The sequence below is a fragment of the Galleria mellonella genome, unplaced genomic scaffold (assembly GCF_026898425.1).
Source record: "Galleria mellonella isolate WM207_F2 unplaced genomic scaffold, CSIRO_AGI_GalMel_v1 utg778, whole genome shotgun sequence".
In the NCBI taxonomy this organism is placed as follows: domain Eukaryota; kingdom Metazoa; phylum Arthropoda; class Insecta; order Lepidoptera; family Pyralidae; genus Galleria; species Galleria mellonella.
The window spans coordinates 1,678,829-1,706,505 of NW_026442150.1; the positions used below are offsets into that span (position 1 = coordinate 1,678,829).

A 27,677-nucleotide genomic window follows, 5' to 3' on the forward strand; every position below is an offset into this window, starting at 1 on the left:
GCTTACCATCAGGTGGGCCGTATGCTTGTTTGTCACCTCAGTGGTATAAAAAAAACCTGCGCTATTATACGTAGCGGCGGCAAAATAATGGTAGGGATAATAACGGGCCATTGTCCATTAAACAAACATTTATACACAATAGGAGCCACAGACAGCCCTCTATGTCGAGGCTGTTTCGATGCCGAAGAAACGGCTGCTCACGTAATCCTGCAATGTGAAGCTGTGGCCCATCAACGTTTAGAAATCCTCGGAACGGTGAAGTCGCTCCGTGAGGCCTGTGAAGATCCCAGGAAGCTTCTGTGCTTCTGGGCGGAGCTAGGTTGGCTGTACTAGCCACGACTCATACGCACAACGGCCCAAATGAGAGGCTAAGCGTGGAAAATAGAGTCCTATTTACATTACATTTCATTACGTAGCGGCGGAAATTGTTTGTAATGATTTCTAACGACTCCATTTCTAGCAATATAGAGTATATTGCTAGATTAGGTCGAACTCCACGCAGTTTTCCCTGGAATGAATGAATGAGTATACTTTACTTGCATTATACAATATAGGGAATAAGCAAGACAATTAATAAATGTAACGATACAGAGGGCCTACCATGAAATATTTTCCGAAATTTCGGTGCCATACGAAACAGAAATTTGATGTTAAAATTACATAATACATGCCGTTTGGAAATATTAAAAATGTTAAAATATTGTTACTTTTGACATTTCTGATAGGATGTATGACAAAAGAAATGTTAAACTCCATTTATTGCTCCGATTTTGGTATAGACAAAAACACGAAATTGAGTCCGAAATTTCGGAATTTCATTTCATGGTAGACCCGCAGTTGTATAAGTACAGTGAGGCGGTCTTATTGCTAAAAGTGGTTAACATAATTCTTGGAGAATGCGTCACGATGGGCTAACTGATCTGCTTTCATTCTCACCAATTATCTCTCATTGGTGTCTTGCCAGCGTATATCGATAGCGCAATAGGAGTCATCATTCTATTTTCACCTATCAAAAAAGTTACACGTAGGCAAAATACCAGTAAGATGTAGTTAGATCAGTTGGCCATTCATGACAAATTCATCAGGAATTAACTGAGATAGTTTCTAGGAACTACGTGGAGTTTGAACACATATTTTTTGTTCTTTTAAAAATATTACTTTTTAATTTTTTTTATGCAATGTAGAATTACAAGCAAGCTAACGCCCCACTTTGATGGAAAATGGTAACTATTGCCTATAGACATGAATAATACGATGAACACAACAGAGTATACTGTGCCGCCCATAATACCTATCATGCTTTGCTATTTCTGAGGACTTACTTTGTACAATACCGGTTTCGATTCTCAGTCGGATCAATTTAGGACACGAATATTCCTGAAATGACTCGGCGCTGAGTATTCTGAGTTTTGGTTCCAGTTTTTCATTGTCTGGTTCCTCATAATACAAGGTATCCTAGCTTGAGGATCTAACAATTGGTGTGGTCGTGTGGCCCTTATTATTCTGTCCAAAGAGATTCGAGATATCAATTTACTTCAAGCGTCGACCCGTCCCAGAAAGTCTGAGGCATTTTCTCCGCATACTATCTTTACTGCCCAAATGCTGCTCCTTTCCAATCAGCTCTTTTTGCTGTTTCCTAAAATTAAAACCAGCGAATGTTGAGATGGTCAGAAAAAAAATACACTTTCAAGTTGTCCGTTATTACTATGAAATATCTCTATATTTTAGGTTTTGGCCTACAAGAGTCTTATATCCATATTTTCTTTTATTTTTAGGTGCCCAACCAACCACCATGCCTAGACATTCGAGCGCTCTTACGGTGCCTGTGAAAATTAGGCCGGCAGAAGTTGACACCGATGGAGTCATTACACCCGATTTTTCTAAAGAAATTAGCAGAAACAGCGCCATAAATATACTTCTATATTCGACGCTGTGCCCCTTTCGTTATTATAGGATTTACATGTGCCTATACTGTAGCCAAAGCTTTTTGTATATATACCAATTAGCACAGCACAACACTTTAGAGCACAATGCAATGAGCAAAAAGGATATACGCAAATCCCTAAGTCGTATAGCAAAGTCGCAACCAATTAAAGTGAACCTAATGAATATTGGTTGCAAACTGTGTGCAGAATATCTAAAAAGCTTCGAAGATTTAAAGAATCATCTAGTGGAGACACACAAAAAGGATATAGACGTGAAGAATGACGGTCTCATGCCGTTTAAAATATCTGACGATGAATTTCGATGCGGCCTCTGCGATGTACAGTGTGTAGGGTACAGAGATCTAATTAAACACTCGAAAGGGCATTACAGAAATTTCTTTTGTGAACAGTGCGGTGCTGAATTTGTCACGTCATCTGGACTAACTGGTCATTTAAAAGGACACATAGCAGGTCCGTTCCCGTGCAGCGACTGCAACAAAGTGTTCAACACGTACACAGCCAGATTAGAACACTGCAAGAGGATACATACAAAAACAAAGACGAACCTATGCAAATATTGCCAAGCACGTTTCATAGATTATTACCAGAAAAGAAAACATATAAAGGAAGTGCACGGAATCGATTCGAATGAGTACAAATGCAGTTTCTGTTCCAAAGTGTTTCTAGTTAACTCGACATTGAGGGCGCATGAGAGACAAGTGCATTTGAAGAATCAAAACTTCACCTGCGACATATGCGGATATCAAAGTCATTACAAAGAGTCCATTAAAAGGCATATGGTTTGTCATAGTAACGAAAAGAACTTCAAATGTGAAGTATGCAAGAAGTCGTATGCACGAAAGAAAACTCTGAAGGAGCACATGCGGATACACAATAACGACAGAAGGTTTTCTTGCAATTACTGCGGTCAAGCATTCATACAGAAGTGTAGCTTAAAGGGCCACATGAGAACGCATCATAAGAGCAAGGATATAATTTAGAAGAGTTGTACTACCACCGATCTGTATTTAGATACAGATAATATGGGGTAGGAATTAGTTCCTACCGCATATTATATCCTGAATCTGACGAATGTAATGTGATAATAGCAATACTAATCATGATTTTTCATGTCCATTTCAGCCAACAATTATTTAGCCAATGATTCAGGTAACACGGATTGGATTGGTATTTGGGTCGCTTTCGTATTGGCATATTATACTATTAAACATCTGTTAAAATAGCATCGAGGATACCAAATATACCAATTACAATAATCTATGGTAGTTTTAATTTCTTTAATGAGAATTCAATACGCAACCAATATGTCATTGTAGTTTAAAATGAAACTCGTGATCAAAAATGTAAACCAATGGGACTCAAAAATAAATTATTTTGTGTATTTTGTCCAAATATAAGTAGTTTTTAAAAAAATGTTGCAATTAATGCGAAACATTTCTAATATCATTCGATCGAAAATAATTTCAAGAGTAACCATAGATACTGGCGGTCACTTCCGTTTTGTTGGTGCTTAAGCTAATGACCATAGACAGTAATGCTCTCTCAGACAGCGCAGGTATGCTTTTTCAGCCAGGGTACTGAAATCGAAAACTCATTTATTATCCGGCTCCAAGGATCAAAAATGTATACATAGAATTATTTCAATGGATTATAAAATAAAAATATTTTTGAAGGATATGAAGAAAGAATCTTATTTTCTATGCCCAACAAAGACCTTAATTGATATAAGTGCAGTAAAAACAAATCATGTTAGCCTTGTGTGGTGCTTACACCGATATTTTTCTATTTTTAGGTGACCCGGCCACTTCATCTAGGAATACGGGTCCTGTGAAAATTAAGAAAGCCAAAGTCGACGAGGACGGATCTTTTAAAGACGTATACAAGAAGGAAATCAGCAGGAGTAGCGCTATTAACCTACTGCTTTATAGTACGCTATGCCCCTTTCGGTTCAGTAGATTCTACATGTGTCTGTACTGCACTCAGAGTTATTTAGATATGTCCGAGCTAGTGTGTCACACTACAACGGTACACAGCGCAATAGGGAAAAAAGATTTACGCAGAGTACTCAGTAGAACGGGAAAGTCGCAACCGATAAAAGTAAACGTCATCGATTACGGATGTAAACTGTGCGATTCCGTCGCACCGGATTTTGAAGCTTTAAAGAATCATTTAGTGGAAACACATAAGAAAGAAATAGATATAGCGAACGATGGAGTTATGCCGTTTAAAATAACCGATAAGGAATACCAGTGCATCCTTTGCAAGGAAACGTTTGTGGAATATAGGTTTCTGAATAAGCACGTGAGCGGACACTTTCGAAATTTCTTCTGCGATCAGTGTGCGGCGGGGTTTGTCACTGCAGGCCGTTTGAGGGTCCATTTAAAAGGGCACCAGATCGGCCCACACCCGTGCACCGATTGTGACAAAATATTCAATACGCTCGCTGCCAAAATCGAGCATTACAAAAGAGTTCATGCGAAAACAAAGAGAAATATATGCAAGCATTGTCAAGCAAGCTTCATGGACTATTACCAAAAGAAGAAGCACATGAAAGATGTGCATGGCATAAAGTTTAATGACTTCAAATGCAACTTTTGCTCAAAGATCTTTTTGGTGAGCTCCGCTTTGAAAGCGCACGAGAGGCAAGTACATTTGAAGAACAAAAAATTTACATGCGATATATGTAACTATCAGAGTCATTATAAGGAGTCTATAAAAAGACACGTGATGTGTCACACCGGTGAGAAGAATTTCAAATGCGATATATGCAAAAAAGCGTACGCAAGGCACAGTACGTTAAGAGAACATATGCGCATACATAATAGTGATAGATTCGTTTGTAATTATTGCGGTCGGGCATTTGTGCAGAATTGTAGTCTTAAAACACATATAAGAACGCATCACCAGGACGTGGAGATAATTTAATTGTTAAAAGAGGTTCACGATTATAAACGTTATAAAGATTGGGATCTGCAGAGACATCTCTAAGGTTGGCTGGGAGAGAATGCTTTTAGTATTATGTCCGCCTTGTCCACGTACAAAGGGAAAGATTAAAAATTCTGTCAAATTGGCCAACATAAACTTTTTTGCGCCAGACAAATATGCTCGTGCTAGACGTCACGTGTTATTTGCCGTGCCTGAGGCAAAATTTGCTCCATCATACATTTTTAATTAGAGCACTTGTTTTGTTAAATAATATTTCGAATAGAGGTATTGATTTCCTTATGTTCTCTAAGGGAACTCACAAGGGCTGGAATGTTTATTATTTGTTATTGTAAAATCTAACCAATATTGTTTGTGTAAATAAGCAAATAGAATAAATAAATAAATCTGTCAACTGTTGCCGTTGTAATGAACGTAACACTCAACGTGATCACGTGTATATGAGGGGGGGGGGGGTTAATATTTTAAGAAAATGGCCACCGTTATAAATATCTAAATATATATAAAATCCCGTGTCACGAACTTCGTTCACGTTAATCTCCGAAACCAACAAAACGATTTTATTTGGCCCGACCAGAAATGAAAACCGGGACCAATTCATCTACGCAAAGCAATGTTCCCACCCAGTCATTGGTTTTATCACAATTGAAGTACCTACTTAACGTACTTGTTTTTTTTTTTTGCGAAAAGTCGTAATTTTTTTTTCTTTTGTAAAAAAGGACAAACCACCTTTTTTATATATATATCCTTTTTTACAAGGATAGTTAAAAGGAACGAAGTGCCTACTGCCTAGTCTGACGTTTAATTTTTTTTTTATTATGGCAAAGCCATCTGCTAATAATTGTGCCAGTGTTTTGACTATTAAAGTGGTTTATTATTTTTATTGTATTTTAAATGTTGACGGTAATTTTTATTTAAAAACCTCAAATCGGTCACGTCATGGTGATATACACGCATTATACAATGTACAAATAGTTATTAAACTAAGGCTAATATGATAATCTGTTAATTATTTTTAATAAGCTTTAAAAAAATGCAATATTGTAAATAAATCTTTATATTATTCATTTTTTTCATTCATGTTTCTTTTTTTTCTATGGCAATACATTATCATTTATACAAATTAGTAAAGTGAAACAAAGTGTAAACAGGTTTTACATAATTTTATAATAATTCTTTTTTGTTATATAAATGTTTATATTATAGCGTTCTATTCCATTATCAATTTTTAAATGTGGCAACAAATTTAATGTCAGTGCAATATATATTTTTTTTAATTGCATCGAAAAGAAAAAAAACGTGACGTTTTATTTTCTTATATTTATAGAAAGGTATCACGTTTAATATTTGGCTGTATTATTTCACTCTTTCTATCATTCCTGTGGGGTTACTCTTGAAATAAATTCCAATAAATACAAATTGAAATTGTGACGTTTTGCACTCTCGTCTTGCAATACTGGCAACATAATGGGCCCATATTTTTCTAATTAGACGCATATTAGTGTAACTTGCCAATGCAAACTATTGTAAACCGATCCCAGTTATAAGCTAATTCCTAACTGTTGTTTCATGAGTGCAGTATAGAATTGTCATTGGCAATACATTGAATTCATGGGGGGAAAGGGATTGTTAGTAATGGAGACTGAGAATCCCATTGCTAGCAATATACCCAACCAGGTCAACCTCCTCGCGGTTCCCCCTGGAAACTATCATGATTAATTCCAGATGAATTCATCATGATGGGCTAACGGGCCTGTTTTCGTCCTCATCGATCACCCTTCACTGGTGTCCCGTCAGCGTATCCCCTTAGCGCAGGCGAGGTTACCAATCCATTTTCATCCAATAAAAAAAAATAGATTGGACCTGCTGTTCATCGTTTGCAAATATTAAATTAAAGCTTATAATTGTTTTTTCTCGTTCCTATTTTTTTTATTTTCCATCTGCAAGATTGATCTGGATCTCATTGCAAGATAAAGTTAGTAGTTAAGTTTATTATGAATTCCCGAATCCCTATAATATCATAGGCAAATAAAAAATATATTATTTCTATATTATTTGATGGCTTTTATTGTAATTGATCCTCTGTTCTTCTATTTACCCTTTTACGCGTGTGAATGAGCCTTATAATTTTTATTCAAGAATAGCATTGTTCTATTTCCTTAGTCTAAGAATATACTTCATCAGATTAAAAATATAAACATCTACGATCGAAATTTGAATTCGCGGCGCGAAACATGTAGGATTAGCAGACTCGCAACAAAGTATAATTTTATGAAAGAGAAAGGAGAATATTGTAAAAGAAAAATAAAGAAAACAGGAAGCAGTTGTGTTTGCATGGGCGAAACAGTATACTCTGTTATGTCCAACGTACTGCTCATGTCTATTAGAGGCCTTCCATCAGGTGGTCCGGCAGCTTGTTTGCCATTCTAAGTTGCATATATATATATATATATATATATATATATATATATATATATATATATATATATATATATATATATATATATATATACTATTCTCATCTAATCGTAATAATGATAAATGTCGAGGGTTTTTTAAAAGTCTACAGCATGGGGTTCTTGAAAAAAGGGATAAAAAGGTTTTTTAATGTTGGCAACGCGTGCGTAATGCCCCTGATATTGCAGGCGTTCATAGGCTACGGTAATTAACGCTTATCATTAGGTGGGCCGTATGCTTGTTTGCCACCTCAGTGGTATAAAAAAAAAATGTAATATAAGAAAAAAATCCACATGACAGTGTAAAGGCAAATACGCTAAGGACAGTGTTGAAATATGTTTATAAAAAATAAAATATGGTCTTAGAACAGTTATCTACCGAAGATTTACTTTTAATTCTTAAAATCTGACCAGCACAGAAAATCCTTACATCGTTATTTAAACAAAAATGTCATAATATTGATGTCAAGTCATCTTTCACTGTACAATGCTGAATGGATAGACGCTTATACTGATATTTTCTATTTTTAGGTGACCAAGCAACCACCATGCCTTGCAATACGGAGGCTCTTACGGAGCACGAGCAAATTAAGATAGCTGAAGTCGACGATGGATTATTTAATGACGTATTAGCAAAGCAAATCAGTAGGAGCAGCGCTATAAACATTATCTTATTCAGCACAGTATGCCCTTTCCGATTCAGCAGATTCTATATGTGTCTTTATTGTACACAAAAATATTTGGAAATGTCCCAACTGATGCAGCACACGCAAAAGGAACACAGTGGTTTAGGAAAGAAAGATATACGCAAAGCCCTTAGTAGGACTGAAAGAGCGCAGCCGATAAAAGTGAACGTGGTCGATGTAGCTTGTAAACTGTGTAGTACTGATATAGTAGATTTCGATGATCTTAAGACACACTTGTTAACGAAACATAAAAAAGATATAGACTTAAAAAACGATGGCGTTATACCATTTAGGATTACGGATAAAGAGTACGCTTGTGTTATTTGCAGGCAGCAATTTGTTAAATATATATATCTTAATAAACATCTGAACGAGCATTACAGGAATTTCTCGTGTGAACAATGCGGTGCTGGTTTTGTAACGGCTAGCAGTCTGAAGGGTCATTTAGCTACGCACCAGATCGGCGTGTACCAGTGTACAGATTGCGACAAAGTTTATAAAACTGAAGCAACGAGACTGGATCATTACAAGAAAATTCATATAAAAACAAAGAAGAACATATGCAAACATTGCCAAGAGAGTTTCACCGATTACTATCACAAGAGAAAGCATATGATCTCCGTACACGGTGTGGGTGCAAACGAGTACAAATGCAGTTTTTGCCCCAAAGTCTTTATGGTCAGTTCTCATCTGCGAGCCCACGAGAGGCAAACACATTTGAAACTAGATACGTACACGTGCGATATATGCGATCATAGAACTTATTACAAAGAATCTATGAAGAAACACTTGATATGTCACAGCGGCGAGAAGAATTTCAAATGTGAAATTTGCAAGAAGGCGTACGCAAGAAAAAGGACATTAAAGGAACATATGCGTATACATAACAACGATAGGAGATTTGCGTGTCAGTATTGCGATAGAGCGTTCATACAGAAGTGCAGCCTAAAAGGCCATATGAAGACCCATCATAAAGACGTTGAAAATATAAATTATTAGTTCTAAATGTTTGTATATATTCATAAGATTTGTGCGATGACCAAACGATAAATTTAGTCCGGAATAAGTCTTTTGAATGTTATGTAAATGGTATATATTTTAGATAATGTAAATAAATATATATATAACAATATATGTTTAGTAATAAATGTTTTGTTTAATCATAAAGTAGTTTTTCTTCATAAAGAAACAGTTTTGTGAATACAAAATTTAGACGGAGTACAAGTTTTGTTGACAAATGTTAAACGATGCTCGGTAAGCTACGTTATGGGTTTTTATATATGAATAAGGTCATCTTTCCCATCCTTACGTTCCTGCTAGGAACGCAAGGATGGGAAAGATGAGTTATTTGTTATGTGTTATTTAGTCATTAGGTGGGCCGTATGCTTGTTTGCCTCCTCAGCGGTATAAAAAAAAAATTTATGTAAGAAAAAAATCCAAGTGATATTGTAAGGGCAAATGCTCTAAGGACAGTGTCGGATATCTTTATAAAAAATAAAATATGGCCTTAGAACAGCTATCTACCGTAGATTTTTTCTCGTCCTTGCCTTCCTGCTAGGAACGCAAGGACGGGGAAGATAAACGAGGAACGGCTGCTTTGGACAACTGGGTGGGGGCCTCGGGGCGAGCTCGTTTGTCACAGTTTCAACTCCAAGTGCAATTTCTCCCGGGTCACGGGGTCTGAGTTTTACCGGAGTTGTTGTGAGGTGCCTTTATATATAATGAAGGCGGTCAGAATCTTTTGACAACACAGCGCGACACCGAGATATTAGTAGTACAACTATAAAAATAAATACATTTTCTTATAATTTGAAAAATTAACGGACGCCAAGTTTGAAAAACGTCTATTGGTGTTCGTATTACATGAAAGATTATTTATGTTAATTAGGGTTCTCAATTTCTTGATTTTCCTCTCAATATCCGAGAATTCTTGATAAGTGTTTTTGGAAACTTTTTTACATTCAAGAATATTTATTGGATATTTTGGGTTATAACAATTTATGAACGGTACTCATCGTGCATAAAAAGATGTGATAGTCTGGTAAAAACAATCGTTACTAGCTACGGAGGGTAATGTTTATAGTTATTTTTTATTTTTAGGTCAACAACAAACACCCGTGCGCGTACGCACAATAGCCGAAGATCGTAGATATCCTGTGAAGATAAAAGTTCTTCATGTCGAGGAGACAGGATTACCGCGGGATGGTACAGGACCTCAAGGGTCACTATCATGCCCTGTGAAAATCAGTAACATTGATGATGGGGATACCAAGAAAGATTTACTTACTAAAGAGGCCAGTAGACGCAGTGCAGTTATTCTTATTAAAAGCACAACCTTGTGCCCATTCAGATTCAATAGATTTTACATGTGCATTTATTGCACAAGGAGTTTCTTTAATATGTCTGAGTTGGAGACGCATACCAATACAGAACATAGCTCGCTGGAGGAGAAAGATATACGCAAGGCACTTAACAGAACTGGAAAATCGCAGCTCATAAAAATGAATGTAACAAATTTTGGTTGCAAATTGTGTAATTCAGAGCTTAATGGTTTTGACCAACTCAAACACCACTTACTCGAAGAACATGAGAAAAAAATTGATGTCAATAATGATGGAACCACGCTGTTCAGGATTACTGATGATAAATGGCAGTGTGTGCTGTGCGACAATGAATTTAATAAGTATAGCAGATTGAATAATCACGTTAAAGAGCATTATCGCAGATTCTTTTGTGAACAGTGTGGCACCGGATTTATGACAGTAGAGAGATTGAAAGGCCATTTGAAAGTACATGAGAACGGTGAATATCCTTGTAAAGAATGCGGAAAAGTGTATACGAGCGAATCTCGCAATCGTTCGCACTATAAGCTAATACATATGAAGAAGGGTCGGAGTGTATGCAATTATTGTCCAGAATGGTTCAAGGATTACTACCAAAAAGTGAAACATATGATAGAAGTTCACGGAGACAAAATGAACAATTACAAATGCAGTTTTTGCCCCCAATCTTTTGTACTCAGCTCCGCATTGAGAGCGCACGAGAGACAGAAGCATATAAGGCTCAATTTATACACATGCGACATTTGTAATTTTAAAACTTCTTATAAATCGAATTTAGAGATTCACATGGCCTGTCATAGTGGGGTTAGAAATTTTAAATGCGAGGTTTGCGGTAAATCTTACTTGAGGAAAACTACTTTACATAGTCACATGAGCATACATAACAACGACAAAAGATTCATTTGCAAATGTTGCGGAAGGGCATTTGTGCAGAAGTGCAGTTTGACAAGTCATATGAAAACTCATCATAAAGATGTCCAAGTCATTGATATAGAAACGAAAATATAAAATTTTAAAATGTGTAATACCAGAGGGAAACTTTGTACAAAAGTCGTTTTGCTTGGGCACCTCTGTCCCATTCGTGTTTCAACCGTGAAGCAGTTGTGTTTGCATGGCTGTGTTTCGGTTTGAAGGGTGGGATATGGCGTGAATTTACAGGGTACAGAGGAATAACATCTAAATCCTAAGGAATGGCAACGCATAGGGGGTATCATGGGCGAAACAGTATACTCTGTTATGTCCATAGTACTGCTCATGTCTATAAGCGACGGTTACCACTTTCCATAAGGTAGCCGTCAGCTTGTTTGCCATTCTAAGTTGTATAAAAAAAAAAGATCTTCAAGAAAATTCGATGCAAAAAATGTATCGAGTATCGATTGGCACTTTGATTTTTTTCGAATCACATGGAGGTTGAAGCAAAAATCGAACTTTTCTATAGTCCAGAATATATGTAATTAGATACTTTAATCGATTGAAAATAAATTTATTTAAAAATTCTTCTTTCTCTAATTTTTTCGAAATGCCATGATTACTACCAAGTCTCATACCTTAAGAAGGATGTTATCACATTAACTAGTCGATTTGGTGTAGATTCGATCGATATTTCCTTCTCTCAGGTCTGAGTGTTTTAGTTGTGCCTTCAGATGGTCGTTAGCGGGTTCGTCATAAGACAGGATATCCTAGTTTGAGAATTAGGCGATCGATGTGGTAGTGTGGCACTTATTATTGTACTTGTTCTCTTTGTTGCCTTCTACAGCATCCTGGGCATGTAAAGGATATTGACCAATTGTATTTTTATTTCTTTTTTAAGAGGATTTTTAATTGCAATATTTTATTCCCTGGACCACAGACTATTATTTATAGCTACTACCACAGATACTACTACCGCATATTTTAAGTTACTTTATAAACACAAGATGGATTATGCCAGAAATAATTTGTCTATTATTATTACAAAAACTACAGGTTTTATCTTTATCTCTGTCAACCTTCGTTCTTTATTATTTTTAGTTGTGTTTTTTAAGAGTGGGTTATATACAATAATACTAATTTATAGGCATAAATATGTTTGAAATTGATCTTATTTGATGTTATAGAATCACATATTTAGCCACATTGTTTTAATGGCGTGCAAAATGGTAAAATCTTATTTATCTGGAGACATTTTAGGTAATATTTACTTTACAGTAGTACAGTAAATATTGTTACTGTAAGGTACAGTATAATACCTTACAGTAACAATATTTATTCTAATTATGATAAAATTAATATAGCAATATCTATATATTGTAGTTACAATATCTATACATATATTGACCCAATAACAGTTTTTTATATACGACTTAGAATGGCAAACAAGCTGACGGCCCATCTGATGGAAAGTGGTAACCGTCGCTTGTAGACGACAGACAGTATCGTGGACATAACAGAGTATATTGTTTCGCCCATGATACCCATGAGGGGCGTTGCCATTCCTAAAGACTCGGGTGTTATTCCTCTGTACCCAGTAAATTCACTGCCATATTCCACCGTTCAAACCGATATATATTTGTTATCGGTTATCCAATATAATATCGAAATGATGAACCTGCTCCTAATGAACATAGATAGATAGATACTCTTTATTGTTTCCTCCAAAAGGTTACAATAGTAAACTTATTATAAATATAAATAATTACAAGAAATAATCACAATGAGAAAACAATTGGCGACCTTATCGCTAAGTGCAATCTCTTCCAGGCAACCTTTGGATGGAGAGGAGTAAATATAAACGATTTGGTGGGAGGCACGATGAAAAATCGTGAAGATGAAAAAGATATCCAACTACTATGGGCGATATCGCAATGAGTGGTCAACAATGTCCAGAAAAACTCAATAATTTAGACATCGGATATTACCCATCTCTAGAATTTTCACCTCTATCCAAATGATGCCTGAAGAAGAATAATCTTTTTATGCATACATCTTTTTAAAGATTTTCTTTATTATTTTTTCCAAAAGATTACAGTTGTAAACTTGGTAAAAATACAAGAAATAAATAGTTCTGAAAATATAATTACGGTATACAGAAAACAATGAGCGGCATTATTGCTAACAACAATCTCTTCCAGGCAACCTTTGGATGAGGTTTTTCCAGTAGTTGCCACGCTTGGCAGGCGGATTGGCAACTGCAGTTAGACTTTAGTGTTATTATATAGAGGGACGCTGCTGCTCATCCCTCGGCTAGTAAAATCCCTTAGTCGCCTCTTAAGACATCCTCGGGAAAGAAAGCGCTGGCCTATTCTATGCCGGGACCACACAGCAACATAACCTTTGGATGGAGATGAATAATTAGAGAACAGTTTATTTGAGGGCATGATAAAATATATAAACATGTATTCATACGTATAATTTACATTAGCCACTTAGTTGTCCAGTACCTACAGCATAAGCTGTGCTTAATTTATAATTACCTGGCTCTGTCTGAACAAGTTACATTGTATTTATTCTTCTATATTTTTTTCATTAAGAAAATATCACGTGAATGAGCAATTTTCTCAATTGACGAATTCTAATCTAATGAACTAATAAAATCAACCCAGGTAACACGACGACAATCGCAACATTAAAAAGACAACATTTTTTGGCTATTTTAGGGATGCAACTCAAAGGATGTTGTCTGAAGAGGCTAAACAGACGCCATTTTTAGGGTCATGACTTTAAAATGATCAAAGAATGCCGTCTTTTTACAGCCAGATATCGCCGTGCTATCAGGGAATATTTAAAATACCTGTAAGTTGCATGTAATTAAAGAGAGACGCTCATGCACGTATGTTTTCTCATTTTTAGGTGATGACTCGCCTGTCGATTCGGCAGACGTAGAACTTAGAAAACTCGAGCAAGCGCGGAGCCAGGAGGAACGTAAAAAGCTAAACGACGAACTGAAGGCTCGGCGACGATACGCCACGGTGCTTCTGGAAAATTCCAAAATATGTCCGTTCAGATGGATGAAGAACTTGTACCTGTGCTTTTACTGTGAACAGCAATTCTCCGATCCAGCGAAGTTGAGAGAACATAACCTTTTAGAGCATCCTTCCCAAAAGTGCGTCCAAATAAAAGAAGCAATGTCAAAACTAAAGAAATACGAGCTGATCAAAGTAGATATAACAGATGTAGGTTGTAAGCTCTGCGAAGAAAACATCAAAGACCTTCATATATTGAAAACGCATTTATTGTTAAAACACATGAAAAGTATAGACCCAAAATCGAACGATGGAGTTTTGCCTTTCACAGTAACACAATATGACTTCCCATGCGCACTTTGCGATGAACGGTACGCAGAGTTCAAATCGCTAAACCATCATATGAATGTGCACTTCCAAAATTTCATATGTGAGCAATGCGGAACTGGCTTTATGACGCCGGAAAGACTAAGAACGCACGCGTTCTCGCACGAAACTGGTTCTTTTCCGTGCGAGAGCTGCGACAAGGTGTTCCGTTCGACGAATGCGAAAAATGAACATTTTGCTACAGTCCATTTGCAAGTGAAACGACATAGGTGTCCACACTGCGCGGAAACGTTTAGGAACTACTTTCAAAGGAACAAACATATATCCAACATTCACGGGCTCAAATTAAAAGAGTTCAAATGTAACATGTGCCCCAAAGTGTTCAGTTTGAGCGGAAAATTAGGGCTTCATATAAAGACTGTGCATTTGAAGATGAAGAGACATACTTGCGATGTTTGCGAATGGAAGTTTTACTCTAAATCTGAGCTGAAGGACCACATGATAAGACACGGAGGGGAGAGAAAGTATAAATGCAACGTTTGTAAGAAAGCATACGCTAGGAAGTACACATTACGGGAGCATATGAGGATACACGATAATGACAGGCGTTTTGTGTGCACAATTTGTGGAACTGGATTCGTTCAGAACTGTAGTTTGAAACATCACACCAAAGTACACCATCCCACCGCGGTACCGGATAATAAAATGGCATGTGGTTTGTTTCCGTCATGATTAAATGGGTGACGCCATAAAACTCGTAAAACAGATCTTTCTTTCTGAAGCCAGTCATTGTACAGTATCTCAAAAATTGAGAAATTACAAAATTATCGGAAAAATAGAAAATATAAGCCATATTCTAAGTAATTTATTGGCACAAATTGTTTTAATATAATTCAAATATAGCTACACTTGGGATTTGTGTTTTTATATTATATATAGATTATTTTACCAGAGGGAGACTTTGTCCAAAAGTCGATTTCTTGAGCACCTCTGTCCTATGCGTGTTTCAACCGTGAAGCAGTTGTGTTTGCATGGCTGTGTTTCGGTTTGAATGGGCATATGGCAGTGAATGTACAAGGTACAGAGGAAGAACACCTAAGTCCTCAGGAACGGCAACGCATAGGAGGTATCATGGACGAAATAGTATACTCTGTTATGTCCATGGTACTGCTCATGTCTATAGGCGACGGTTACCATTTTACATCTTGTTTGCTATTCTAAGTTGCAAAAAACAGGTGGGCTGTCGGCTTGTTTACCATTCTAAGTTGCAAAAAAAAAAGATGCAGTGACTGGGCCCTAGCTCTAAAATATCTTTTGTAGTTTCGTAATAATAATAATGAAATTTATAATTTAATTAGATATAATAAAACGTAATACGTTTGTATATATGACTGTTTTCACGATTTAAGGTGCGTAACACACTTGAGCAATTAAGAGTGAACAATTCACTCACGAATTTAATAAGAAATAATTCTTGAAAACTTATTTTTGTTCTTATACAATTCTTCATAATAATAACAAATTGTAATGTGTTATTTTACTATATTACTATTTTAAATCTTTCCCTGGTTTTTTCCAGAAATACGATCAAATTTTTTATTACCATTTGTGTATTTAAATTATTTCACAATTTTGTATTAATAAAATATTTTAGTTACTTATTTGTTTATTTTTAATCTTCAAATTTTTATTCAAATAATTTCTTCAAATAGACTTGTTTTCAAGCATTTAAAACGTCAATTTTTTTTAAATCTACTTTAGGGTTCGGAAAGTTGTTATCTGTTAAGAAGAGTCCGCAAAAAACTCAATAGTTACTCTTTTAAATCTCTGTTAACATTATGAGTATTTAAAAGTACTATGTCTAAAATTACATGGTCATTAAAAAGCCTGTGCATGATATACATATTTATATATTAGACTGTCTGTATGTTTATTTCGGCATCATGCAGAAACCGCTGCACCAATTTGGATATAGTACACATTTTTGTTTTTGAAGATTTAACTTAAAATCTGGTGTATGCTTTATCTTTCTACATCATCTAGAAATGGCCTATTTGTTTTTCTATTTCTGAAATCCACACGTATAAAAGGGAAGTCACAATAGCTAGTCTTTTTATAAAAATTAATGATGATAACAGTTCCAATACTACGTATCTGCATCTAGTAAATTCAGAACTCCCACTACGTTCATGATACTATTATGTATGATCGAACAAGTCAAGAGATATGAATTTTTGTAAAATGTTGTAAAGTTATTGTTCAAGTTAAAATGGTGATTAAAATGGTGGACCATGAGGCAAGAGAGAAGACAAAAAATCACTTTGTATATGAGTTTTATTAAATATTATGAGAATTAGAGAATTTAATTAATTCTTTAAATTTCCTATTAATTGTTTTCATTTACAATTTGTCATATTTTTACTCTTTATTTGTCTTTTATCATGTGATTTTTAAAAAATCCTAAATATAACCATATATAATGGAATACGGTTCTAATCCACACATAAACGAATTTACTCACTGATTAATACTATAAAAGTCTGCATGAATGGGACCACATACAAGTACATACATTTTTTTCTGTTTTTAGGAACCGACAACACAGATACGGAGAAATCTAGACGGACTGTGCCTTTATTCCAAGTTGCCTACGACCGATCGCTCTGTAGACCATTGGGCACACTGGTCAACTTCAGCAAATTGAAACAGATGGATTTGGACTATGATTATGAAGTTACAGTGAAAAAGTTCAGTCCCTCGCGCAGTCCGTCACCGCTTTCCCTGCCAAGATCCGTGTCTCCTATAAAATTCGCCACAAATCTTGCAAAACCTAAAGAACATCAGAAAACAGGTGACGTCAGACAGAATGCGCTGACGCTCTTCGAGTACTCGACTGTGTACCCTTTTATTTATGGGAACAACAAATTCAAATGCTTTGTATGCTCGCAACCGTTTCTGGAAACGCAATTGCTGAGGCAGCACATGATCGATACTCATACCTTCGCTCCCTTGAAGAGATTAGTAAACAATAGACGAGAGAACATCTTGAAAGTTGACATCAGCGATATAATGTGCAAGATTTGCTCGTTAAGGCCAAAAGATCTCTTAGAATTGAAGCATCATTTGAAGACCCACGAAAAACCCATAGATCCCGATTTAAAAGACAACATAATACCATTCAATTTGGACGCACACAACGGTGTTTATAAATGTGTTATTTGCGAGGAGTCATTTATAAAAATTAGGATTTTAGTTATTCACATGAGCGTGCACTTTAATAACTACAGCTGCGAGATATGTGGCTCTGGGTTTATGACGTTACGACTCTTGAAGAAACATTTGGAGGTGCACGAGAACGGAAACTTCCCGTGTGACCGTTGCAGCAAAGTCTTCAATACAGCGTACAAGAGGACTCTTCACGTAAGAGGGGTACATATGAAACAGTTTCCCAGACGCTGCCCAATGTGTCCGGAACGATTCAATTCAAATTACAAAAGGACGATTCATCTGCAAGACGTCCATAACCAATCGACTAGGGTCCATAAGTGTGAGACATGTGGGAGAGCGTTTAATTTGAAGTACCATTTAATTTGTCACACAAGATCTGTTCATTTACAAGAGAGGAACCAACAGTGCGATGTATGCCATCAAAGGTTCTGCAACAAGGAGACTTTGAAGCGTCATATGATAATTCATACAGGGGAGAAGAATTATAAATGCGAAGTCTGCGGAATGGCATTTTTGAGGAGGAAGAATTTGAAAGACCATTTGAGGCTGCATGGCGTATCGTGAAGTTTAGTCTAGGATTTCTTAATTCTTTTGCGTTAAGGTGATATAAATATAGTATTACAGTCAGAAGTGCAATTTCTGTTTTCGTGTCGATACAAATTATATATTTTTCTATTTCCCATATGTCTTTAAAATTTAAGATTTTTTGGGGAAAGATAGAATTATTAATTCTAATACAAAGAATTTGGAATTGTTGATTTCTGGTCAGAAAGATTGATATATTTTACTTCGGTTGCCACTTTCATCAAATGAAGTATCTGCAAGTAATTCTCATTAGCATATATATGTAAGCTGAAATTGAAATTGTTAATGTACTTTGTAACATACTATTATTGAAACTGGGCGTTTCCACCAATAACAAAATGTGCTTCGAAAAACGACTAAAGGTTTTTTAGCCTTCCATACTACGTTCAAATGTTGAATTAGTATAGGAGGCTTATAATTTATTGTCGTTCTTGAATTTTCATTCACGTTTGTACCGTCAAAGATTACGATTTTATCTTGTATGAAAATTACCACAATTGCAATTAATAATAAAAAATACATTTTTATTTACATAACTAATAATGTGTCAGTAAGGATAAAGCAAAGAGTATTATGCGTGTCACCAGAGGCGTAGTTAGGTAACCCAAGGTCTGGTGCAAAAAGATCTGGGGCCCTAACTATTAAACTGTTTAGGTTAGGTTAGGTTGATAAAATCGAATCAAAATATAAATATATATAATTACTATAAAATGCAAACGTTTTTTATCATTAGCTCTTTATCATACACTGTAGATTAACCCTTTTTTGAAGATATTTTGCAGCTCAGAAGTTAATCCTTATGAGCCCAGAACCGTTTAACTGTGTTGCCATGATTAATGTCGAGCAAGAATGAATGGAGATGTCGGTAGGGGCCGCCCTAGACGGACGTATGTTGACCAAATAGGCGACGTGCTGTAGAAGGACCAAATTAAAATTACCCGTAACCGGCGAGCGTGTATGAAAAGATTGATAAATGTGGAAGAAGCGAAAGAGGTTTGTTTGAATCGAAGCATTTGGCGTTCCATTGTTTCTGCCTACCCTAATGGGAGACAGGCGTGACAGATATGTATGTATGTAACCTATTTTATTTACATTTATAAGGTGCGAAAATTTCCATTAAATTAATCTGTATAATTCTTTGAAGGGGACAATAAAGAGTTTTGATTTATTCATTCATTCAATTTGTGGTTGGCTGAGCAGACTCCGACGGCCCTGGTGCGTAACGCCATCTAGCTCTCCGTACTTGCACCATTGCATGTCAAATTGTGGCGCTGTTCACGTCAGTAGGTGACGGTTACCATTTTCCATTAGCTGTTTGTTTGTTGCAACTCTGCATTGCATTTTTTTTTTTATTTTCTTTATGGAGATCGTACGTCATTACATGAAATTCTTGATTCCTTTGCCTCCAAAAATGATGTGTATATTTAATAAATTAGATATTATGTTTTTTGAATTCCAACTTTATTTAATATCTATTAATTATTATGGTATTTTAATTGTAACTATGTAATTCATGATTATTTATATTTTAGGTGCACAATAATAAAATTATATTTTGCATATTCCTTTTTTTATTTCTCAAAGTTTCTTAGTTGTAATCAGGTAGAATAGTTTGTAGAAATTAATAAATAAAAATAAAAAGAAAATGTTAGTAATGCGGACTACCAGTCCCATTGTTAGCAGTATACCCTGCCAGGTCTACCTCCACGTGGTCTCTCCTGGAAACAATCCAGGTGTATTTATCAAGATGGCCTAAATGACCTGCCTTTTCATCCTCACCTATCATCTCTCACTGGTGCCCCGCCAGCGTATACCGTTAGCGCAGGCGGGGTTACCATTTCATTATCATCTATTACAAAAAAAAGTAGCGGCCCGTCCCGGCGTCGCACGGGTGAGCATTTTTACATTTTAAAAAGTGGCCATTAAGGCTTCACACGCGACAGAAGCTTAAAAATGTAGTAACTTCTCCCGTTTTCCCAACATTTCCCTTCAATGCTTTGCTCCTATTAATCGTAGCGTGATGAAAAGTATACTATAACCTGCCCAGGGGTATGAAGAACAATTGTACCAAGTTTCATTAAAATCCGTCGAGTAGTTTTTGTTTCTATAACGAACATACAGACATACAAAAATTTTACTGATTACCATTTTGGCATCAGTATCGACTACAGATTTATTATAAGTATAGGTTATGTTTTTTTTTTAATATTGTTTTAATCAAATTTGAATAACTACAACGAGAATTATAACAGTTTTACAGTTCACTGTGTTATCATTAAGTCATCCTCTTCTACTCATAAAGGCCTAAACGAATTAGTCCTTCGAGCCGGATGTCATTTCGTCTTCATCCTTTAAAAATATGACAAGTCAATATTTTATGCCAATTTATCAAAAAATTCATATGGTTATAGGGCAGTAATAAAATATAGTTCCAGGATATTTAGTGAACCTGTACACTTGTACCAATTTATCGTCAAGAAGTTATAGCTGTACCTGTGGCTATTTCGGTTTAAAGGGAGGGATATAGTAATAAAATTATAAGATAGGATAAATATACATAATAAATGTACTGAATAAATTCGAATGGAATTATCTACAAGGATAGGTCATATCTTTAGTTAAAATATAAAATACCTGATAAAATGATTCACGCGAGCGAAGACATAGAATACAGCTGGTATTTTTTTTTTATACAACTTAGAATGGCAAACAAGCTGACGGCCCGCCTGATGGAAAGTGGTAACCGTCGCCTATAGACATGAGCAGTACCATGGACATAACAGAGTATACTGTTTCGCCCATGATACCCCCCATGCGTTGCCATTCCTGAGGACTCGGGTGTTATTTCTCTGTACCCAGTAAATTCACGCCATATCCCACCCTTCAAACGGAAACACAGCCATTATTAAATAAATACTTATTCCTAAAACTCCGTGTGGTCCTGACATACAATGGGCCACCGCTTTCTTTCCCGTAGGTGTAATAGGCGACTAAGAGAACTTAATAGTCAGGGAATGGGCAGCAGCGTCTCTTAAAACATTACTAAAAACTGAATTGCGGTTGCCAACCCGCCTGCTAAGTGTGGTAACTGTCATAAATCTTCTTATGTGGGTAGCCAATATTCAACAGTGGATAGGTAACGGCTGATTTGAATAAATGAAAAATTACTTCTAAAGCTTACTTTATTGTAACGAAGTATTTTTACAAATTAAAAGTTTACTTAATTGTAACATAATATTTTTACGATTTAACAATATAAAACCGTGTTATATTTCTCTCAACTGATTCAATATTATTTTACTTCGTATCAATATTAATTAGTGGTCGCCCAATGGTCCAAATTCGACCATAACATATATTGTAATAAATTGTATATATGCGTGTGCGTGTCAAATACATGGTAGTGTGTGTAATTTTTTTTTTTATTGATTTAATGTATATTTACGCGTAATTAAAATAAAAATATTAGCATTCTACACTCCTTCTCTATATAAACTATAAATGGGCGATTATGAATTCCGTACCCTTTCGTCCGCGCAATTTTTGTAAAAAGAGGAACAAAATTTCACGCCTTAATATATAGATTTAACATTGGTGGTTGGATATTAACTGTAGACATTGTAACGCTCTTATTTTGTAAGTAACTAATTCTAGTATTATTCCGTGATTAGATTAACACATTGCTAAAGCAAATCCTATCAATATTTTTATTTTTCTTCTAGGAATCATCCAAGAAACAGATTCTACAATTATACTAAAAGACGAAGATGGCGCTGATATAAAATTAACAGTTCTGAAGACTCCCATACCTCTAGATACATTGCCGTATGAAAAAGAAAAGAAAAAGCTAAAAAAGTATTCACTAAAAACGAAAGTTAGAGTAAAACGAAAGATAAAACTTGAAGAAAGACGCACTAAAATGATGATGTTGCAAGAGCCAATATCTCTCGATGGAATCACGGAACAGTCTAATGCTGTTACAGTTAATATCAAAACTGTTCAAGGTCTTTATAAATATAGTCACAGAACATCGAAAAATAAACAGTTTGATGTTTGGAAACAGAACGCTTTAACTATTTTCGAAAATTCTCATGTATACCCCTTTGTTCATTCTGGAAATAAATATAAGTGTTTTGTATGTGCAAAACCCTTTTTAGATGCAGCTCTATTAAAAGAACATTCTATAAATGACCATAGTGCTAAAGAACTAAAACTAGAATTGAATAATAGGGTCCGAGATAAGAATTTGAAAGTGGATGTTAGTAATATACAATGCAAATTGTGTTTGGAAATACTACCAAATATAGAAGCACTCAAAGAACATTTAAAGAAACATGGCAAAAGTGTAGATTTAAGTTTTAAAGATAATCTTATCCCATTCAAACTTGATGCGAAGACATTTGACTGTCAAATTTGCGGAGAGAGTTTCTTAAAGCTAAGACTTCTTATTATTCACATGAGTAAACATTACAACAACTACAGTTGTGATATGTGTGGCTCCGTATTCATATCCCTCCATTTGCTGCGAAGGCACCTCCAGATTCACAAATCAGGGAACTTCCCTTGTGACAAATGCAATAAAATCTTTAGTAATCCCGCAAAAAGAACTATACACATGCGTGGGGTCCATTTAAAACAGTGGCCGAGAAGATGCCCCATGTGCCCCGAGAGATTTAACTCTAATTATCAAAGAACTAAACATTTACGAATGATCCATAATCAGACGACCGGATTGTACAGATGCGAGACATGCGGAAGGGAGTACTATCTGAAATATCATCTACTTATTCATATAAGATCCGTACATTTACAAGAAAGAAACCAAGAATGTTCAATATGTCATTCTAGATTCTTCTCCAAGTATTGCTTGTCGAGACACATGGTGATTCACTCGGGGGAGAAAAAGTTTCTGTGTGGGGTGTGTGGGAAGGGATATGTAAGAAAGAAAAATTTGAAGGACCACATGAGACAGCACGAAATTGGTTTTATTTGTTCCATATGTGGACAAAATTATGTGGATCAAGCATCACTTTTCGCTCATGTAAACGTCAGTCATGGAGCTTTATAAATATTTCATTTTAATACTTACCTATATGAAATTTATTCGTAATGGATTACAAAAATTGTTTACTTTTAAATATTCAATAAAATCTTTATTAAAAATAATTTTATTTTTTAAAGAGCATATCATTTTGTTCTTTAGTCCCGGTTCAAAGATTTGAATATTAACAAGTTAAAATATCATTTCTAAATATTATTTATAACAAAGGATCTTAGTACAATAACGGTTGGTATCTTTATTTCTGCACGTCACAATTAAGTGATATGTAGGTATGTTGGAGACAAGAAATTAAGGTCAAATTTTATTTTCTCAGGACTATCGACAAGTGAACGGCGCGGACCAAGGACAAGCATATGGCAAATGACCGTATCGGAGAGGCAAAACGCTGCCACGTTCCTCCAGTTCACCACCATCAAGCCATTCTTTTACCAACAGGCTAATTTCAAATGCTTCTATTGTAACGAAGTCTTCCCAGAGATCAACTCGGTTCTACAACACACCGCATTTCACGCAATTCCTGAAAGATCTTGTCTATTAAAGCAGCATTTGAGAAAAGGAAAGCGAGTTATAAAAGTAGACATCTCAGGTTTAAAATGTAGAATTTGTGAGCAAAATTACTCTGATTTGGACGACATCAAGAAACATTTAATCATCAACCATAAGAAGGAGTTCAATTCTGCTGGAAACGGTCTCATGGCATACGATTTAAGCGTTAATAATGGACTTTTTTCCTGTCATAAGTGTTCTAAGACTTTCAATTCGTTTTTCTTATTAAACAGACATATGAATGCTCATTTCAATGTAGTTTGTGAAACGTGCGGTTTAGGGTTCATATCACATCAACGTTTGATCAATCATAGGATAGTTCACGAAAACGGGGATCATAAATGCGACAAATGCCAGGAAATGTTTCGTACGAAGCTCAAATTACGTTACCACATCTTCAAAAAACACGAAATTGCAAATTCTAAGAAAATAAAACCGTTGAAATGTCCACATTGCTTGGAGAGGTTCTCGGAACACTATAGAAAAATGACGCACTTGAAGGAAGTTCATGGTATTACGTTTACCTTCGAGTGCCAAGCATGTAAATCGGTGTTTCCCACACGGCGTGCCTTGACTGAACATACAACGAAATTGCATACGCAAAAAATTCAATGCAAAGTCTGCGGAAAATGTTTCGGGACTCGTTCATTGCTCAAAATGCATATGAGAGGTCACACTGGAGAACGGAATTTTGTTTGCTCGGTTTGTCATAAAGCTTATATGCATGAGAGGACATTGAGGCAGCATATGAGGGTACATGGTCCTATTTGGAAGTTTACATGTACAGAATGCGGAAATGAATTTAATAGTCGCAATGAGTATAATAAACATATGAAACAGTGGCATCCACAATGGCAGTTCAAGACGATAGTAAAAAATTTTGGCAGTGATCTTATAAATTGAAAATTTTTCGCACCTGACTCAATATTTCTACGTGATAAGTTATTATATTTCAATGATATTAGTTTTCGAAATTTGCAGCGATTCAAATGTTTAGAGTGACATTAAAATTAATCGTGTTCATAACTTATCTACCTCTAATGTTAAATTTTCTTTTGTTTAAAAAAGGAGCGAAGTTTTTTTACGAATGTCCAAAAACTTCAAAAGCAAAATTAATGTATGCGTTTTAGTGGTACATTTATTTTATAGCTTTAATTCTAGTAATTTAAATCATATTAATAACAAAAATGTCACAATGCAAATAACATGAACCAGTTTTATTGTACATATAAAAAATAAACATTAATTCAGGTATATTTATTGCAAATATTGTTTTATTTATAAAAATATTTTTCCCTTCATTTCTTCTTCAAACTATAGCTGTATCTTTCTGCATCGACTTCTACATAGATGCCTATCACATTACAGAACCATGCATGAATTGGATTTGTATAAAGTTTTCAGTTTTCGCTTGGCTTACTGTACTATTTCAAGTTGAAATATTTGACCACGAGGGTTTGTGATCTAACGCTGAAACGGCAGACTTTAAAAGACAATATTTTATCTCCCCAGGACCACAGAGGGAGGAGTCAAAGCGCCGCCAAGGAGCACTGACCAGTATATGGGAGTTGACGCTATCGGAAAGACAAAACGCGGCAATACTACTAGAGAATACAACGGCGAGACCTTTTGTCTATTGCAGATATTTTTTCAAGTGTTTCTTCTGTCGTGAACAATACTCAGATATTAAATTACTTTTGCAACATACGTTAACACACGATGTACCTGACATCACTGCTATTCTTAAAGATTTATTGCCAAAAGGCAAAAGAACTGTTAAAGTAGACATATCAGAATTGAAATGTAGAGTGTGCTCAAAAGATTTTGCAGATTTAGACGCGATCAGAACACATTTAGTTACGGAACACGAGAAACCTTTTACGGAATCACGTAACGGTATAGTAGCGTACAATTTGTCGACAAAAGACGGGCAATTCTCGTGCCATATATGCGATAAAGTCTTCCAAACTTTTATACTATTGAATCGACATATGAATGTGCATTTTAGTAACGCGGTATGCGAGACGTGTGGGGCTGGGTTCATGACGCACCAGCGTCTTATACAGCATAAAGAAATCCATCTACCTGGGGGATACCCTTGCAATAGATGCAGCAAAGTGTACACGACAAATTCTAACCTGAAGTATCATATAGAAAAAGCACATGAAGGTACGACGAAGATGCGTATGTTACGGTGTCCACATTGTCCCGAACGTTTTGCCGAACACTTCAGAAAGTTGAAACATCTGAAAGAGACTCACGGTATAACGTTCACGTTCGAGTGCGAAGTATGTAAATCAGTTTTCCCAAGTCGTAGGGCTTTGACGATGCATACGAACAAATTTCATACTCAGAAAACTCAGTGCGAGATATGTAAAAAGAGTTTCAGCTGCATTTCTACGTTGAAGAAGCATATGATTTGTCACACGGGAGAGAGGAATTTTGTGTGTGTCTTATGTCACAAAGCTTATAGACATCAAAGGAGCTTGAGACAGCATATGCGAACTCATATTGAGGGGAATGATTACGTGAAATTCACCTGTACTGAGTGTGGAAATGGATTCCCCAATAGAAATGAATTTAATAAACATGTAAGAGAGTGGCATCCACGCACCTATTTTAATTGATTTATAAAATTATTGGTGTACTCATCCAAAGAATACCTCATCTATGGTTGAAATTCCATTTACAAAAATATATTTATTTCAATGACTCGGTTTGTGTTCTTATTTTGAATTCATAAAAATAGTAATTGGTTGAGAGCGTTCACGTTGCAGGTACTATCCTTAGTCTATGTCATCACATGAAAGTGTGGCAACATCTGAATATTTTTAATTTTCAATCGACTTAAAAAAGAAGAAGGTTCTCAATTCAGATGTATTTTTTTTATGTCAGTTATCGTTATAATTCTGTCAGTTGTAAATTAATTTGGAAAATTATTTCTTTGTCTAAAAAGATATATTTACAAATTAGTCCCATAGATATTTTATTAAAATCGGGTTTGCCACAATTAAAAAAACCCAATATTTTTGCATGACTAAGTTATAAAAAAGTCTCTCTCTTTACTTAAAATAATATAACTGCAACTAGACATTGGTTTTCCTACTTCTAAAATCCACGTAAATAAAGTAGCGAGCTTTATATGCTGTATAACTTTGTATGCTTAAATATTACTTCATTTTGTTTCATTTGTCACGAGCAGGACACTGAAGGTAATGTTTCAAGGAGTTTAACTTCATAGCCTAGATGGTCGCTTACAACGCGGTTTTAGAGATGTTTTCTCCCACGAACACTCAGGTAAATAAAGGTTAAAAATGGAATGAGCTCCCTGCCGAGGTTTTCCCAAGAGACTACAGCATGGGGTTCTTCAAAAGGGGGCTAAAGAGATTTCTTCAGGGTCGGCAACGCGCGCGTAGTACCCCTGGTATTGCAAGCGTTTCTAGGTTACGGTAACCGCTTACCATTACGTGGGCCGTATGCTTGATTCCCACCTCAGTGGTATAAAAAAATCACACATGTAAAATATTGTTTTCATTTATTAATTTAACTCCATAACTGGTTATTCTACATGGAACATATGCGTCTGTGACTACAATTTATTAAAAAAAAAATATT

General features: G+C 35.6%; 1 protein-coding gene across 10 annotated transcripts in view; it reads left to right on the forward strand.

Annotated features, from left to right (window-relative positions):
* Positions 1-27,677, forward strand: part of LOC113510145 (gastrula zinc finger protein XlCGF26.1-like) — a 77,168-nt gene that overhangs the window by 48,057 nt on the left and 1,434 nt on the right. The window contains exon 5 of one of the 10 annotated variants that reach the window (XM_052901238.1): positions 22,177-23,634. The exons of 1 other annotated variant lie outside the window; for it this stretch is intronic. In XM_052901238.1, coding sequence (XP_052757198.1) covers positions 22,177-23,522 — 1,346 coding nt within the window. In that variant the 3' untranslated portion in view covers positions 23,523-23,634. Of the gene's footprint in view, positions 1-1,775; positions 3,205-3,738; positions 5,962-7,876; positions 9,092-10,131; positions 12,204-14,201; positions 16,227-17,231; positions 19,996-22,176; positions 23,635-23,829; positions 25,187-25,574; positions 26,705-27,677 lie in introns of those variants that run through there. 8 more of the 10 variants (XM_052901239.1, XM_052901248.1, XM_052901246.1 and 5 more) reach the window with 8 other exon arrangements.